This window comes from Diabrotica virgifera, chromosome 7 (genome assembly GCF_917563875.1).
Source record: "Diabrotica virgifera virgifera chromosome 7, PGI_DIABVI_V3a".
NCBI lineage: Eukaryota > Metazoa > Arthropoda > Insecta > Coleoptera > Chrysomelidae > Diabrotica > Diabrotica virgifera.
This window is the reverse complement of record NC_065449.1, coordinates 12898251-12913922: the sequence shown is the minus strand read 5'-3', so window position 1 is coordinate 12913922 and position 15672 is coordinate 12898251. Positions and strand designations below refer to the sequence as shown.

Sequence of the window (15672 nt, the reverse complement as noted above, 5' to 3'; positions counted from 1 at the left end):
ATATTTTGCATGCTTTAATAGAGGCAGGTAGACGTCATACTATAGTAGCACCCCAAAAAGTACTGACAAAAAATAGGTTTTCTTCCATAGAAGTTCTTCCAGTACATAGACTGAAAAACACTTTTTACTGGCATATTCCAACTAGATCTCTTAAGAATAACTTGCCAGCAAATGTTTGATTACCTCGTATTATTTCATTGACTAAGTAGGTACTTACTATTACCAAACATCAGTACTGCCAAAGATACTTTTAATGTTTAAATATTCAAGTTCAAATATTAAACAATAGCCCATACGAGCTAAAAAGTCGGTATGGCTTGTCTCTTTCAATTCGACTGACTCCCTCAAGGTCTGATCCGGGAATTAGTCCAATTCTCACACATGGATGAATCTTTTCCAGTCAAAGCAAAACTCTTAGCGGACGATTGGATTTAATCTCGCTTCTCAGTAATTGTCAATGTAAATAAATGCTTCAATTTTGAGCGCTATTCAGTGCAATTCAGACTGAATAAAGGAACACTCATAGTATGTATTTTCGTTCAAATGGATATATGGCTTATAGCAACTATATAAATCCTTACAACTTAAAACAAAATAAGTAATTTTTGGATCATTACACACTTTAGGTTCATCACGTGTTTTAAATTGCATAAACAAACAGGTAAATACTAATCTTATTTATTTTAATATAATGTAAATAAACTGTTTATAACAACTGTAGGTCAAAATTGCTTTTATTTACAGTTCCAAGAAGACCTGGTATGCAGAACATCGATTTCTCGCAGGCCAGCAATTCAAATGCGTTCTCTTTTAGACCTTTATCTGGGGGCGATAAAGGGGGGGTTACGCCTGCGACTAATCGCCCCAAAATGAGCTTGCCTCCTGTGACAAAGGCAAAAGAGCCACCTATAGTTATACGGTAAGCATTTTAAATAGATTTCCAAATAAGAATGTAGAATATTAACATCCATAGAATATTACAACAGTCAGATTAATTTTGTATAGATAGTAGTATATTGCTTTTACATATTGGATAATCACTTTGCCATCCCAATTTGGGAGTAGGTCTTTCAAATTCTCCACTTTAAGGTAGAAGCTGTAGTCGTGGGATGGTCACGTGAGGAAAACGATTGGTGGAACTATCAGACTATGGTTGAAATATTTGTTATATCTCAAGTAATTTCGCCTGTTTTTTGTGCCATCTGCTACTATTTTTGTATGGAAATATAATTTGAGATCTGTCGCTGAAGTTTTTGGGTAGATTTCAATAGTTGTATCCTCTAACGCTTCTTGTGCATATTTATCTGCCATATCGTTTCCCGTGATTCCAATATAATGCTGCATTTGCACCGCCACTCGCGTTACCACTGTTCATGCCGCTGCCATTGCACGGCGCTCCCTCAAAAGTCGGTTTTTTGGGACGGAAGTTAAAGGACAGGCAGCGCGAGCATGAGTGCCTGTTCACATTCAGCCGCTCTCGCTCACTTGCAGCCATCATTTGAGTGCGAAAGAAGGTGTGTTTCGTCGTTTCTAGGGCAACTACTTACTTGTTTTTATATTGTGTTGTAATAAAACGACCCTATTAAGCTACGCCCATATTTTTACTAATTAAGCAGATTGCATATAAGTATTTGAACTTCGAAAATAATCCAAGATAAACGATCAATATTAATTTAGGAAACAAACAATAATAATTTTTAAAATGCCTATAGAATTCCTTTCATCCATCATCCGCCATCTTTTTGACGCGTCTTTAATTTCTTTTTAAAACATTTAAATAATTATTTATATTGACATAGTGCTGTCGTCGCAATAACGTCTTGCATCGTTGCGAGTCGTGCGGTAAATGAGTTGTGGTTGTGTTGTGAGGATGTGGGTGAGCATATTGGTGAGGACTGATGTGAACACTTCACTCGCGTCGATATTGTATTTCTGGCAGGGCAGTGGCAAAGGCTGAGTGTAAATCCGGTATTAAATGGCACCTACAGGAAAGTAATGTTTCTAGGTTTCTATGTCTACTCTGAGTATATTTTGATTAAAGTATATTCAATTGCATTGTCAGCGAAGAAGTTAAGAGAAGAATACATATTGCTAATAAAACATATAATGGACTCATTAAACATCTAAGATCTAACAATATCACGAGAAAAACCAAATGCAAAATATACAAAACCCTGATAAAACCGGTCCTTATATATGGACCAGAGACATGGACACTGTCGAAAAGCGATGAGAACTTATTAGGTACGTTTGAACGAAAAATCCTTAGACATATATATAAGGGGGTGAAAGAAAATGACGTATGGCGCAGAAGATATAATTTTGAACTATACGCAGCATACAACGAACCTGACGTCATAACATCCATAAAGATCGGACGTCCGCACTGGATGGGCCATGTTGAACGAATGTTGGAGACCGAAACACCAAAACATATAATAAAGCCAACACCAGTATGGAGAAGGTCAAAGGGAAGACCCAAACTTGATACATGGAACAAGATCTAAAAACACTAGAGATTACCCACTGGAAGAACAAAGCAAGGAACAGAACAGAATGGCGGAAAATCCTAGAACAAGCCAGGACCCAAAAAGGGTTGTCGAGCTACTGATGATGATGATGATATTCAATTGCATATTTTGTTGATACTTCGTTTCTTTATTTTGTTACCACTGCTTGTGCAAAAAAAATGTTTTTGGGCCATTCCATTTCAAATCACTCAATTTTGGAGCAAAAAAAATTTTGGACCTCCGATTTGTCTGAAAATTGGTATATAGCTTCTACGGGACGTAAAAATAAGATATTTAAGGGCAAAAAATTTTCTTCTTCTTTTTTTCTCAAAATGTTATTTTATGCGATTTTACAGTGATTTGGTGTTTATTTATACAAATTTGCATTTTCTATCGTAAAGGAAAACATAATATTTTAATGGAGGGGACTCAAAAATGTCATTATATGGCATTATAACAAGTTACTTTGATTGAAAACAAGCTTTTGATCAAATTTTATAGTGTAGAAAACGTTAAAATATCGTTTTTTACATTTTTCTCCATTCCCAAAATACGAGTACATCATAATCGATTTGGCTGAAAATTTGCCCACAGATAGACAAAACATAGGACTTTAAGTGGTGAGAAGGATTTGAATTATATTACAATACCAAAAAAGTTATACATTCCATATTATAGTCAAAAATATAGGCGTCTACTGTAAGTATAATTAACTCGAAAATATCGACCTCACGACAAAAATTGTTAAAAAGAAATTGTAATAATTGTAAATACGATTTATTTGGAACAATTTCAGTTCCTACCATTTTTGTCGAAAATTTAAAAATGGCGGAGATATTGAGCAAAACAGGTTCTCCTTTAAAATCAAGATGGCTGCTAACGTAACGGAGGAATTCATTCGTGATTTTAAATTTAGGCTACTATTGACTCCCCTAAAGATCAGAAAAATAAAATTTTGGGCAACTCGGCATTCAAGGTCAAATGCTATCCCGACTGGACTAATAAATATATACTTTTGAGTCTGATATTACTGCATGTAACTTTTTTGGTATTGTAATATAATTCAAATCCTTCTAACCACTTAAAGTCCTATCTTTTGGCTATCTGGGGGCAAATTTTCAGCCAAATCGATGATAATGTATTTTGGGAATGGAGGAAAATGCAAAAAAACGGTATTTTAACGTTTTTTACACTATAAAATTTGATCAAAAACTTGTTTTGATTCAAAATAACTTGTTATAATGCCATATAATGACATTTTTAGTCCTTTCTATTAAAATATTATGTTTTTCATCGATACTTTACGACAGAAAATGCAAATTTGTTTAAATAAACACCAAATCACTGTAAAATCGCATAAAATAACATTTTGAGAAAAACAGAAGAAGATTTTTTGACCTTAAATATCTTATTTTTACGTCCCGCAGAAGCTATATACCAATTTTCAGACAAATCGGAGATCCAAAATTTTTTGCCTGAGTGATTTGACATGGAATGTACCTTTTACTTTTAGTTAATATTTTATCCAATTTGCCTGAATTTTTTTTAAATTCTTCTATAAATTATCATCACTGTCTGTCACTTTTATTTACTTTCTTGTTGATACTGTAAGTCCGCCTCTTATCTTGTTGATAATTAACGCCTCGAGACGTTAATCACCCAATACGAAGAATTGCTGAAGTGCAGATTCCTGAAAGGGGTAGGAGAGGAAGACCAAAGAAGACGTGGGGGGAGACGATTAGGCAGGACATGTTGGTAAAGGGATTAATATTGATATGACCCAAGATAGAATTGTGTGGAGAAATGCGATTATGGAAGCCGACCCCGCATAGGGATAATGCAAAGAGAATGATGGTGATGACTGTAAGTCCGCCTCCGCAGTCTGTGGTTTTATTATCAGCTCTGCGATAATAAAATAGACCAGAATGGAATGTCGAAAGTCCTTCTCAGCATCCGATAATGTATTGTTCTATCTATCTTATGACTATTTATCTAAACATTTTAACTTGTTTAATAATGTTTAATCCTACCTTCTTAATGTTCATGCAGTTTAGTTGTCACTGTTACTCTTATATATGTTTCTAAGTGCAAGGAAACTGCTTCAAACTTGCCAAGCTAAGGACATAATGGAAGATCTAAACAATAAGAGATATAAAATCTGCTTTACGTTTATATTGAGTCCATATTATTGAGTGTTATTCGTAAGGACTTGCAGGTCTTCTAGGTTGTCCACAAATACTCTGGTGTCATCTGCATATCTGATGTTGTTTAGTGGGTATCAATTCTTCAAAGGAAACGAAAAAATCACCGCTACTAACTGTTTTCACATATTATAATATTCTCCGATATAGCCACATCTCAAAGGCTTCTAATTTTCTGCACACATCTTCGTTCAAGGTCCATGATTCAACACCATAAAAATTGACCGGGAAGACATAGCATCGCAGCATTCTTACTTTTATACCAAGAGAGAGGTTGTGGTTCTTAAAGAAGGCCCCCATCTGGTTGAAGGTGGATCTAGCTTTTCCTATGCGCGCTCTTATCTCTTGGTTGTTGGTCCATTCTCCATTTATTATGGTGCCGAGGTAGTTGTAGTGCGTCACTCTTTCTATAGGGGTTTGGTTGATATAGAGTTGATCTTCTCTTATCTTTTTCTTGCTAATTTATCATTAATTATTGTTTAATCATAAACTATTATTGCTTAATCATAAGCTTTGTCTGCTTTACGTTTTTATTGAGTCCATATTGTTGAGTGTTATTCGTAAGGACTTGCAGGTCTTCTAGGTTGTCCACAAATACTCTGGTGTCATCTGCATATCTGATGTTGTTTAGTGGGTATCCATTTAATGGAATACCTTTTTCAGTTTAGTGCAAAGTTTGGTGCTCCTTCTTCTTCTTCCTTCTTGTATCTAGGCTTTAAAGCCTGTTTCTTCTTCAATATTAGTCTCCTAATTGTTTAAATTATCGCACCATCTTTTTCTTGATTTGCCAATACTTGTTCGTCCATTTGGTGACTTATCTCGTGCTATTCGTACTATCCTCTCCTCTCCCATTCTACGAATGTGTTCGTTCCACTCTTGTTTCCGTTTTGTCACTCATCCATTTATGACTTCTACATTCCATGCTCTTCTTATGTTTTCGCTTCTCTTCCTATCCAACATACTTTTCCCTGATATTTTATATCAGGGAAATTTAAGTATTTTATCTCTGTTGTTTCTAGTAGTCGTCTCGTTTTAGATGTGTCAGGTCTTGTCTCCGCCGTGTATGTCAATATACAGTGCGTCCATAAAGTAACGCATAAATTCATTATTTCGTAAACCGGCGATATTAAGGAAAAATCCCGAAACAGGTCGATTTTTATTTTTAAATTCCGATTTTTTGGCATATATATCATACTAGTGACGTCATCCATCTGGGCATGATGACGTAACCGATGTTTTTTTTTAATAAGAATAGGGGTCATGTGACAGCTCATTTGAAAGGGTATTCAATTCTCTATTCAATAATATAAACATTAACATATTTTTTATACAAGGTGTTCAAAAAAACATTTTTTTAATTAAAATAATTGAAACAAAAAGAAGAATGTCTGTAATTTATTTAATTCAAAATACGTTTTACTGTTGTCAGAAAACAGAAAAAAAATGTTTATTTGACAAATAAATATTGTTTTTCGCTTAAATGCAATGTTGAAGCTGCCACCCACCTGTCTCTTGGCAGTTTGAACATTTTGTTTAAACGAAAATCAATGTTTATTTGTCAAATAAAAATTTTTTCTCTTTACTGTCAGTAGCAGAATGCATTTGGAATTAAAATAAATTACATATGTTCTTCTTTTTGTCTCACTTATTTCATTTAAAAAAATGTTTTTTGAACACCCTGTATAAATAATTATGTTAATGTTTATATTATTGGATAGAGAATTGAATACCCTTTCAAATGAGCTATCACATGACCCCTGTTCCCATTTAAAAAATCATCGATTGCGTCATCACGCCCAGATGGATGACGTCACTAGTATGATATATATGCCAAAAAATCGTAATATAAAAATAAAAATCGACCTGTTTCGGGATTTTTCCTTAAAGTCGCCGGTTTACGAAATAACGAATTTATGCGTTACTTTATGGACGCACTGTAGGTCTACTTGCTGCTTTATAGATTCTTGGTTTTGTGTCTTGTCTTAGATATTTGTTCTTACAGATTGTTTCATTAAGAGATCCCGACGCTTTACTTGCTTTTAAGCTTTGTTGTCGTACTTCCTCTTCAACATCTCCGTAACTGGTTATATCTATTGCCATATATCTGAACATTGCTTCCTGCTTTATTATTTTCCCATCAAGTTCTATTTTACATCGTCGTGGGTATTTAGATGTTGTCATACAATTGGTTTGTTCTGCTGATATTATCATATTATATTTCTTGGCTGTTGTATTGAATATGTGTGTTAATCTTTGGAGATCGTCTTCTGTCTCGGCAATTAATGCGGCGTCGTCTGCATAACATAATATTTGGATTTCTTTGTTCCCCATTCTGTAACCATGACCTTTACGTACTGCTTGCATTATTTCGTCCATTATTATATTAAAGAGCAGTGGTTTTAACGAGTCACCTTGTCTGACTCCGCTTTGTACTGGTATAAACTGCGTTAGTTTTCCATTTATCTCTGCCTGTATTCGATTGTGGAAGTAGATATTTTCGATGGTTTGTATAATATTGATTGGTATGTTTCTTCTATACAGTAAGTGTAAGATTTCTTCGACTTAAATGCGATCGAAAGCCTTTGTCATGTCTATAAAACATAGATTATGGATTATGGTACTCGATGGCCTTTTCTGTGATTTGTCTTAGTACAAATACGGCGTCTACGCAGAATCTTCCAGATCTGAATCCTTGTTGTTCATCTGATAAAGTTGTTAGTATATTGATTTTTTTGGTTAGGACTTTTGTGGTGTTGACATTCTAATTTTATATTTCAGTGAAACCAAACTGAAACCTTGTCCCCCTTCGATGACCTCTGTAGGAAAGCTTCAGATCAAGGGTCTTAGCTACGACTTCACCTCCGAGGATCTTCAAGATTTAGGCGAGATCGGCAGAGGAGGTTTCGGTACTGTAAACAAGATGATTCACAAGGCGACAGGCACGGTCGTGGCAGTTAAGAGGATCAGATCCACAGTCGATGAAAAGGAACAGAAGCAATTGCTCATGGACTTGGATGTTATCATGAAAAGTAGCGAAAACAAATATATTGTTCAGTTTTATGGAGCGCTTTTTAAAGAGGTAAGTACATATTAGTGTTATTGGACTAATCCGTACTCATACTCCTCCACATTACCAAAGTGTCATATCTGCCGTCGAGTCTTACTCTGCTTCAGTTTACATTGAAGTATATACACAGAAAAGTTCGGGTTTTTCTGTCATGAAAAAGGCTGTATACCCTATTCCCTATATAGTGATTTTATAAATACATATATACCTTTAAAAACAAATTTAACCATTTTAATGGAATATGTCTTTATTTATACGATTTTTACTGTTGCATCCAATTACAACACATTTAAAATATTTAAATTTTTTAGCAAGTTGATTTTTTTCATTGATATTATTAGTGCAGTCACTGAAGGTTTTTACCTCCGATTTCGTGGAACCTCCATAGATTTTCATGAAAATTGGTGAGTAGTTAGAGGATACCTCAAGAAACAAAGGTGACATGATGCCAACTTGTCCTTTTACCCTGGGAGTGGATACCACCCCTTTTTGGGGGTTAAAATTATTTTATTAAAAATAATACCATAAATCGATAGAGGGACACATTCTAAGCAAAATTTGTTATATAAAGGTATTAATATATATCCAATACTTTTTGAGTTATTAAAGATCAAAGATTTTATTTTTTTCGTAAAAAATGCATGTTTTAAAGCTATTTTTCACGTATAACTGAATAACTGTAAGTTTTTACAAAAAAAGTTATTATAACCAAAATTGAAGATAATAAAAAATTGAATACACACATCGGTTAAAAAACTAAACTAAAGTTAATTCAAAGTGAGTTATGAGTAATTGAATGTATCTTTTTTTCGACGAGTACTCAAATCTAAGTATTCAAGCTTACATAACGGGAAAACGATGCATTTTATAAAATATACCTGCTAAGCACTTGTCAAAATATTTCGGAATACCTATCGAATGAGCTCCAGAGAATTTAATAGCATCAAAATTAAGCAAGTTATGATCACTGGCGAAGCGTCCGTGTAACCACTGTTACCATTGGTAACAGTTAAAAATCTTGCAATAAATATTTTATGACTGTTATGAAATAATTCCATTTATATTTTTTACCAACAGAAATATTTGTTAATAGTACCTAATTCAGTAAATAGCCAACTAGACGCACGAAAATATTGGCGAGATAAATGAATCCATTGCACTTTATTATATGCTGTTACCAATACTGGCAGTGGTAACGCAGGAGAAACCTCGCTATCGCTTGGGACTAGCTCGTTTCCGAAAATTTTGAAGGAGCGACGGCTCTGTTCGAGCGACGAGAGACGGCGCGCGGGCACGCTGTGTATATCAGTATTGTCACCATTTTGAGGATTGGTAACATTAGTTTAGTATACCCTATTCCACGAACATACGCCTGTTTTGGATTACTTCGACAACGAATATTTTACTGTGCAAAATAAGAAGAACGAAAGTAAATTGCAAATTACATTGTTGTTTATTGGAATAATTATTAGCGCCATTTACTTTCGTACTTCTTATGTTGCACAGTATAATATTCGTTGTCGAAGTAATCCAACACAGGCGTATGTTCGTGGAATGGCCCATACCTGTTACAGATTACAGTGTGCGTGCATTTAAACATGGAAGAGTGTTGCTACGTATTGCGTAATTGATCAACTACTTAAAAATTTATTCTCCTTGTATATTTTTTTATATATAATTTTGAAGAAAAAAAAATGATATTGAAAATGGAAGAATTAAAATATGAACAATGGTTTTCAAAATCTATTCTTTTTCCTACTTGTTCAAATTTTATGGTAGAATAATACAGCGTGTGTCAGCCAAGCGGAATAAATTCAATAGTTCAAATACTAATTGTTTTTTTGAAAAATGCTCAGATCTGTCGATTAGTATTTTAAATATTAATTTTTAACATACAATAATAATGTATACAGTGTGTCCCAATTTAGAAATATGACGTCATCGTTAATTTTCTTAAATGGCAACACTGTTATTTTAATGGCTATTTAGATAGAGCGTGTAAAGCTATACATAACTGCAAAATATCAAATTTTTATTTTTTAACATTTACAAGATAATAAAAAATAAAGTTATGTCTGTAATGTGGAATAAACTTAATAGTTCAAATAATAATTGTTTTTTTTTGAAAAATGCTTAGACCTGTCGATTAGTATTTGAAATCGAAATTTTTTTCATACAATAATAATGTATACAGGGTGTCCTAATTTAGAGATTTAATATTATTTTTTATTATCTTGTAAATGGTAAGGAATACAAATTTCATATTTTGTAGTTATGTATAACTTTACACACCCTATCAAAATTACAGTATTGCCATTTAATAAAATCAATGATGACGCCATATCTCTAAATTGGGACACCCTGTATACATTATTATTGTTTGAAAAAAATTTCCATTTGAAATACTAATCGACAGATTTAGTCATTTTTCAAAAAAAAACAATTAGTATATAAACTATTGAATTTATTCCAAATTACAGACACGACTTTGTTATTTTTTATTATCTTGTAAATGGTAAGGAATAAAAATTTGATATTTTGCAGTTATGTATAACTTTACACACCCTATCCAAATAGCTATCAAAATGACAGTATTGCCATTTAAGAAAATCAATGATGACGCCATATATCTAAATTGGGACACCCTGTATACATTATTATTGTATGAAAAAAATTTCCATTTGAAATACTAATCGACAGATTTAGTCATTTTTCAAAAAAACAATTAGTATTTGAACTATTGAATTTATTCCATTTGGCTGACACACAGTGTATGTTTAGTTTGTTTATTATTTATTGTTATACCTGTTACATATACATAATTACATACATATAATTTGGGAATAGTGATTTGTTTAGTTTTATCCCACAGGATTGAAAACAAAAACTTATATTTGGGAGGTTCAAAATAATTTTTTTTAAATACGATTTTTTTACATCTGGTTTGGTAACACTTTAGAAAAAGTCACGCGTCGCCACTGGTTATGATGAAAATAAGAGAACCCTTTCGAATTTTTTACGAAAAAGTGAAAAATAAAACATACGCCATTTCCACAAAAATTAAAATTTATGGTACCTAATCCTTACAAGAATTTCTTTATATTAGCATAAGTAATGATTTCAACAATTTTCACCGGTTTATAATGCATATTTTTGAAAAAAAAGATATAATTTAAAAAAATCAGAATTTTTAAAATTATCGTAATTTTCATTTTCTTTTGATAATAACTCCAAAAATACTCGATATACGTAAAACATGATATATAACAAAATTTAGTTTTTTCTGTATAAAATATTTTTAACTGTTTTACTATTTCTGTAGGATAAAAAATAACCGAGACAGAAACGTTTAAAACTTAAATTTTGCTGCGAAAACCATGTAAATAGGGCCATTTAACCATATAGTTTTTTTAAAGTATGGCGTATAAAAGATTAAATTCAACGTGGTTTAATAGCTCTTGGAATTATTTTTCAAACTGTTTTAAGGTGAACCTGATATCGTAAAAATTAACGGAGTTATTAAAAAAAAAAACAATAACATTTTTTGAAAAAAATTTTAAAAGATAAATTTTGAAAAATTTTTGGGGCATAAATTTTAATGGTAGGTATCAACTTGCTCGGGACTCATTTAATAGATATTTCTAAGTACTTTGACAAAAATGTTTAATAAGTTTATGTTATACAGCGTGTCTACTTGAGTTGGAAACATATGGGAAACTTTTTTATTATTAATTTTACGAAAAAAAGTTATTCTTTATAAAAAGTTCTGCATGCCCCAAAACCTAAGATTCAATTATCAGATATCAAATTTTCTCAATATTATACGAGGTATGTCAAAAAATATGAATTTCGGCTAAGGGTAAAGTACCTTTATTTCTCTCAATATCGAAAATTCTTATTATGAAAAGTTGTTTGGAAATAAAAACCAAGCTCAAATATGTAATTACATGCTTCTAATTGGAAAAAAATATTTTCCAAATTTTTCTCAAATTTATTGATACTAACTTCGTTTTTATTCGTTACACATACGATAACTCTTTTATTATTACTTTTACGAAAAAAGGTATTCTTTATAAAAATCTCTGTATGTCCTAAGACCGAAGATTCAACCAACAGATATGACATTTTATTAATTTTATACGAGTTATGTCAAAAAATATGAATTTCACTCAAGAGTAAAGTACCTTTATTTTTCACAATATTGAAAACGGTTATTAAAAAAGTTGTTTAGAATTAAAAACTATGTGTCAATATGCAATTACATCCTTCTAATTGAAATACTGTGAAATATAAAGGTGCTATAATATTGAGCGAATTTCATATTTTTTGACACACCTCGTATAAAATTAATAAAAGTTGATATATCATGGTTGTGTCTTAGATTTTAGACCATGCAAAGTTTTTTATGAAGAATAACTTTTTTTCGTAAAATGAATAATAAACGAGTTATGATATTTGTAATAATTAAAAACGATGTTGGGTATCCATAAATTTGAGAAAAATATTTTTTTTTCAATAAGAAGCATGTAATTGCATATTTCATCTTAGTTTTTAATTCCAAACAACTTTTTATCATAAGAATTTTCGATATTGAGAGAAATAAAGGTACTTTACCCTTAGCCGAAATTCATATTTTTGACATACCTCGTATAATATTGAGAAAATTTGATATCTGATAATTGAATCTTAGGTTTTGGGGCATGCAGAACTTTTTATAAAGAATAACTTTTTTTCGTAAAATTAATAATAAAAAAGTTTCCCATATGTTTCCAACTCAAGTAGACACGCTGTATAATGCATGATGTTCCCGTTATTTAAGCTTGAATACTTAGATTTGGGTACTCGCCGAAAAAAATATAAATTCAATTACATTACCTATAACCCACTTTTAGTTACCATCAAAAGCTTTTTCTAGTAAGGAGTTTATTTCATTTTTTATTAGCTTTAATTTTGATAATAATAACTTTTTTGTAAGAACTTATAATTTTTGAGTTATTTATGAAAAATTGGTTAAAAACATGCATTTTTCTCACGAAAAATTAATATCTTTGATCTTAATTTGATTCAAAAATTTTGATTTATTTTAATAACTTTATATAACAATTTTTGCTTAGAATTTGTTCCTCTATCGAATTATAGGGTAATTTTTAATAAAATAATTTTCACCCCCGAGAAGGGGTGGCATCCACCCCCTGGGTAAAAGCGCAAGTTGGCACCATGTCACCTTTGTTCCTTGAGATATCCTCTAACCACTCACCAATTTTCATGCAAATCGATGGAGGTTCAACGAAATCGGAGATAATAGCTTATATCCACCTTCAGTGACTGCAACTATATGAACTATTTCATCAGAAAACGACTTTTATGACAGAAAAGCCGAACTTTTCTATATAATACAATGTTAACTGCAGCAGAGTAGGATTCGACGACAGATATGACACTTTGTCAATGTGAAGGGGGTACGAGTATGAGTTAGCCCAATAGTTTTTTATTTATTTATAGTAAATACACATGACCTGGCCTCTTGAGACTAATCCAGGTCGTTTCCTGATGGGATTACAGTAGTAGTTGATACACATAATTTTTATTTTAACAATTTTCTAATTTAATTTAACTAATTAATAATGACCCTAATCTTATTACTAATTCTGAAAATTATAAATTATAAATAATTCTAATGAGCAATTTTAATAAACAGAATATAATTTTTCATTTTTTTTTTTATTTTAAATTTTACTTTTTTTTGTGAAGGTATAATTTTTATAGTGCTTCCAGTTCTCATTGTAAAAATGTCTCAAATAATTGTAAGTGTAGGCCTATTTGACTTGTATAATTATATTCACAATGGTATTTCGGTGAGCCTCAGACACTTAGAAGAAAATATCCATCGAGTTTTAAAATTTCAAGTTTTTAGCTATATTTTTTTTTATTAATAATTTTTTATTTTATTTTACCTATATTTAATATTAATTTTTGATTATTATTTTTTTTTAAATTTTTTATTATATAAATATTTATTTAGTTATACCATTATTTTATTCCATATTTTTATATGTATATAATTTTAATGTGTTATTTTATAATTTCTTATTCATATTCACATAGGTTAGATATTTACTTGATTTCTTCTTCGTCTGATATTATATAATTCTAATTGTTTCTTTGATATTATGTCCGCTAAATTATTTAATGTATTATATCACTCTTCATTTTGTATTATATTGTCTATATTTATGCCAATTTTAGGGTGACTGTTGGATATGCATGGAATTGATGGACACTTGCCTAGACAAATTTTACAAATTCATCTTCGAGAGATTAAAAACTCGAATCCCAGAGCCGATTCTAGGAAAAATAGCGTTAGCGACTGTAAATGCACTGAACTATCTCAAGGAAGAACTCAATATCATCCATAGAGATGTCAAACCAAGCAATATTCTTTTAGATAAGAGAGGTAACATTAAACTTTGTGATTTCGGCATTTCGGGACAGCTGGTGGACTCCATCGCGAGAACTAAGGATGCAGGATGTCGGCCATATATGGCGGTAAGTCTATTTGAGCTTTCATCTTTCTTTATTTAATTATGATTTAATACCAAAATTGCAATATTTTGGTGTTAAAGTTCTTTTCAGGGTGTTAAAGGTCATGTATGTTTGATGTCAAAGGTTATGTACCAGTTGTAGGTAATTTCCAAGTCAGAATGAAGGGATTACAAGTAAGTCATGAAGAGATATGATATTAGAAAACTGGAAGATCCCAATGTTCAACTGAAGGTGAGTGAAAACTTCAATGCAAAGGAGTTAAAATGCAGAAATGCAGGAACTATAGATGGAAGTCTGACCACCATACAAGAAACAGTGAGAGAAATAAAAGAACAACACCTGAAGAAAGATACAGAGAAACGGAAATCATGGATGACCGATGAAATACTTGAACTTATGGATCAGAGAAAAAAAACAAAGAAGATCTCAAAGAATATAAGGAATACATACCATCGTCAGAAGAAAGATAAGAGAAGCCAAAGAGAAACAAAAATGAGAACAATGTCAAGAAATAGAGGAGTATCAGAGTCGATATGATAACTTTAATGTCCATTGAAAGGTGAACGAACTAGCTGGGAAGTTCCGAAAACGCAACACCGGAAAAATAAGAGATGCTGAAGGCAATCTTGTCATAACCACAGAAGATAAAAGGAAAGTATAAGAGGAATACTTGGGGAAACTTTTCCCCGACCTTAGAACAGGACAAGAACCCACCATTGAAGATAATTCAGGTCCCGAAATCCTACCAGAAGAAGTAACGGCAGCCATCAGACAAATGAAGGATGGAAAGGCACCGGGACTTGACGAAATTCCTGCAGAACTGCTGAAGCTATTAGATGCAGAACAAATAATAATACCTGAAATATTGAAATGTATATGCCTTGTCATATACAAAGCAAGAAAAATATCAGCAGAGTGGCTCAAATCTGAGTTCCTACCCTTGCACACATAATCAGGAGCAAAAGTTTGTGAAGACTATAAGCCTAATTACCCATCTGCTGAAGCTGTTTTTAAAAAGACATCCCCAAAAGAATTTACCAAAAATGCGAAGAACAAATTGCGCCCAATCAGTTTGGATTTGTCAACGCCGTTGGTACGAATGAGGCTTTATTTAGCGTGCAGGTGTTGTTTCGGAAATGTAGAGATGTTAACTGTGATGTTTTTGCATGTCTGTTTGACTACAAGAAGGCTTTTGATAGAGTCAGGCATGAACAAATGATGGAAGTGCTGAAGAGGACAAGGATTAACGGAAGAGACCTGAAAATAATAGCTAACCTGTATTGAAATCAACCAGCAGTGCTGCGAATAGATGGAGAATATACAGATCAGGTCAAAATCTTAAGGGGAGTGA

General features: G+C 32.1%; 1 protein-coding gene across 1 annotated transcript in view; it reads left to right on the top strand.

Moving 5' to 3' along the window:
• LOC126887778 (dual specificity mitogen-activated protein kinase kinase 4-like) overlaps window positions 1–15672 on the top strand; it is a 41132-nt gene that overhangs the window by 5403 nt on the left and 20057 nt on the right. The window contains exons 2-4 of the mRNA XM_050655584.1: window positions 745–919; window positions 7490–7790; window positions 14025–14324. Coding sequence (XP_050511541.1) covers window positions 745–919; window positions 7490–7790; window positions 14025–14324 — 776 coding nt within the window. The remainder of the gene's footprint in view (window positions 1–744; window positions 920–7489; window positions 7791–14024; window positions 14325–15672) is intronic.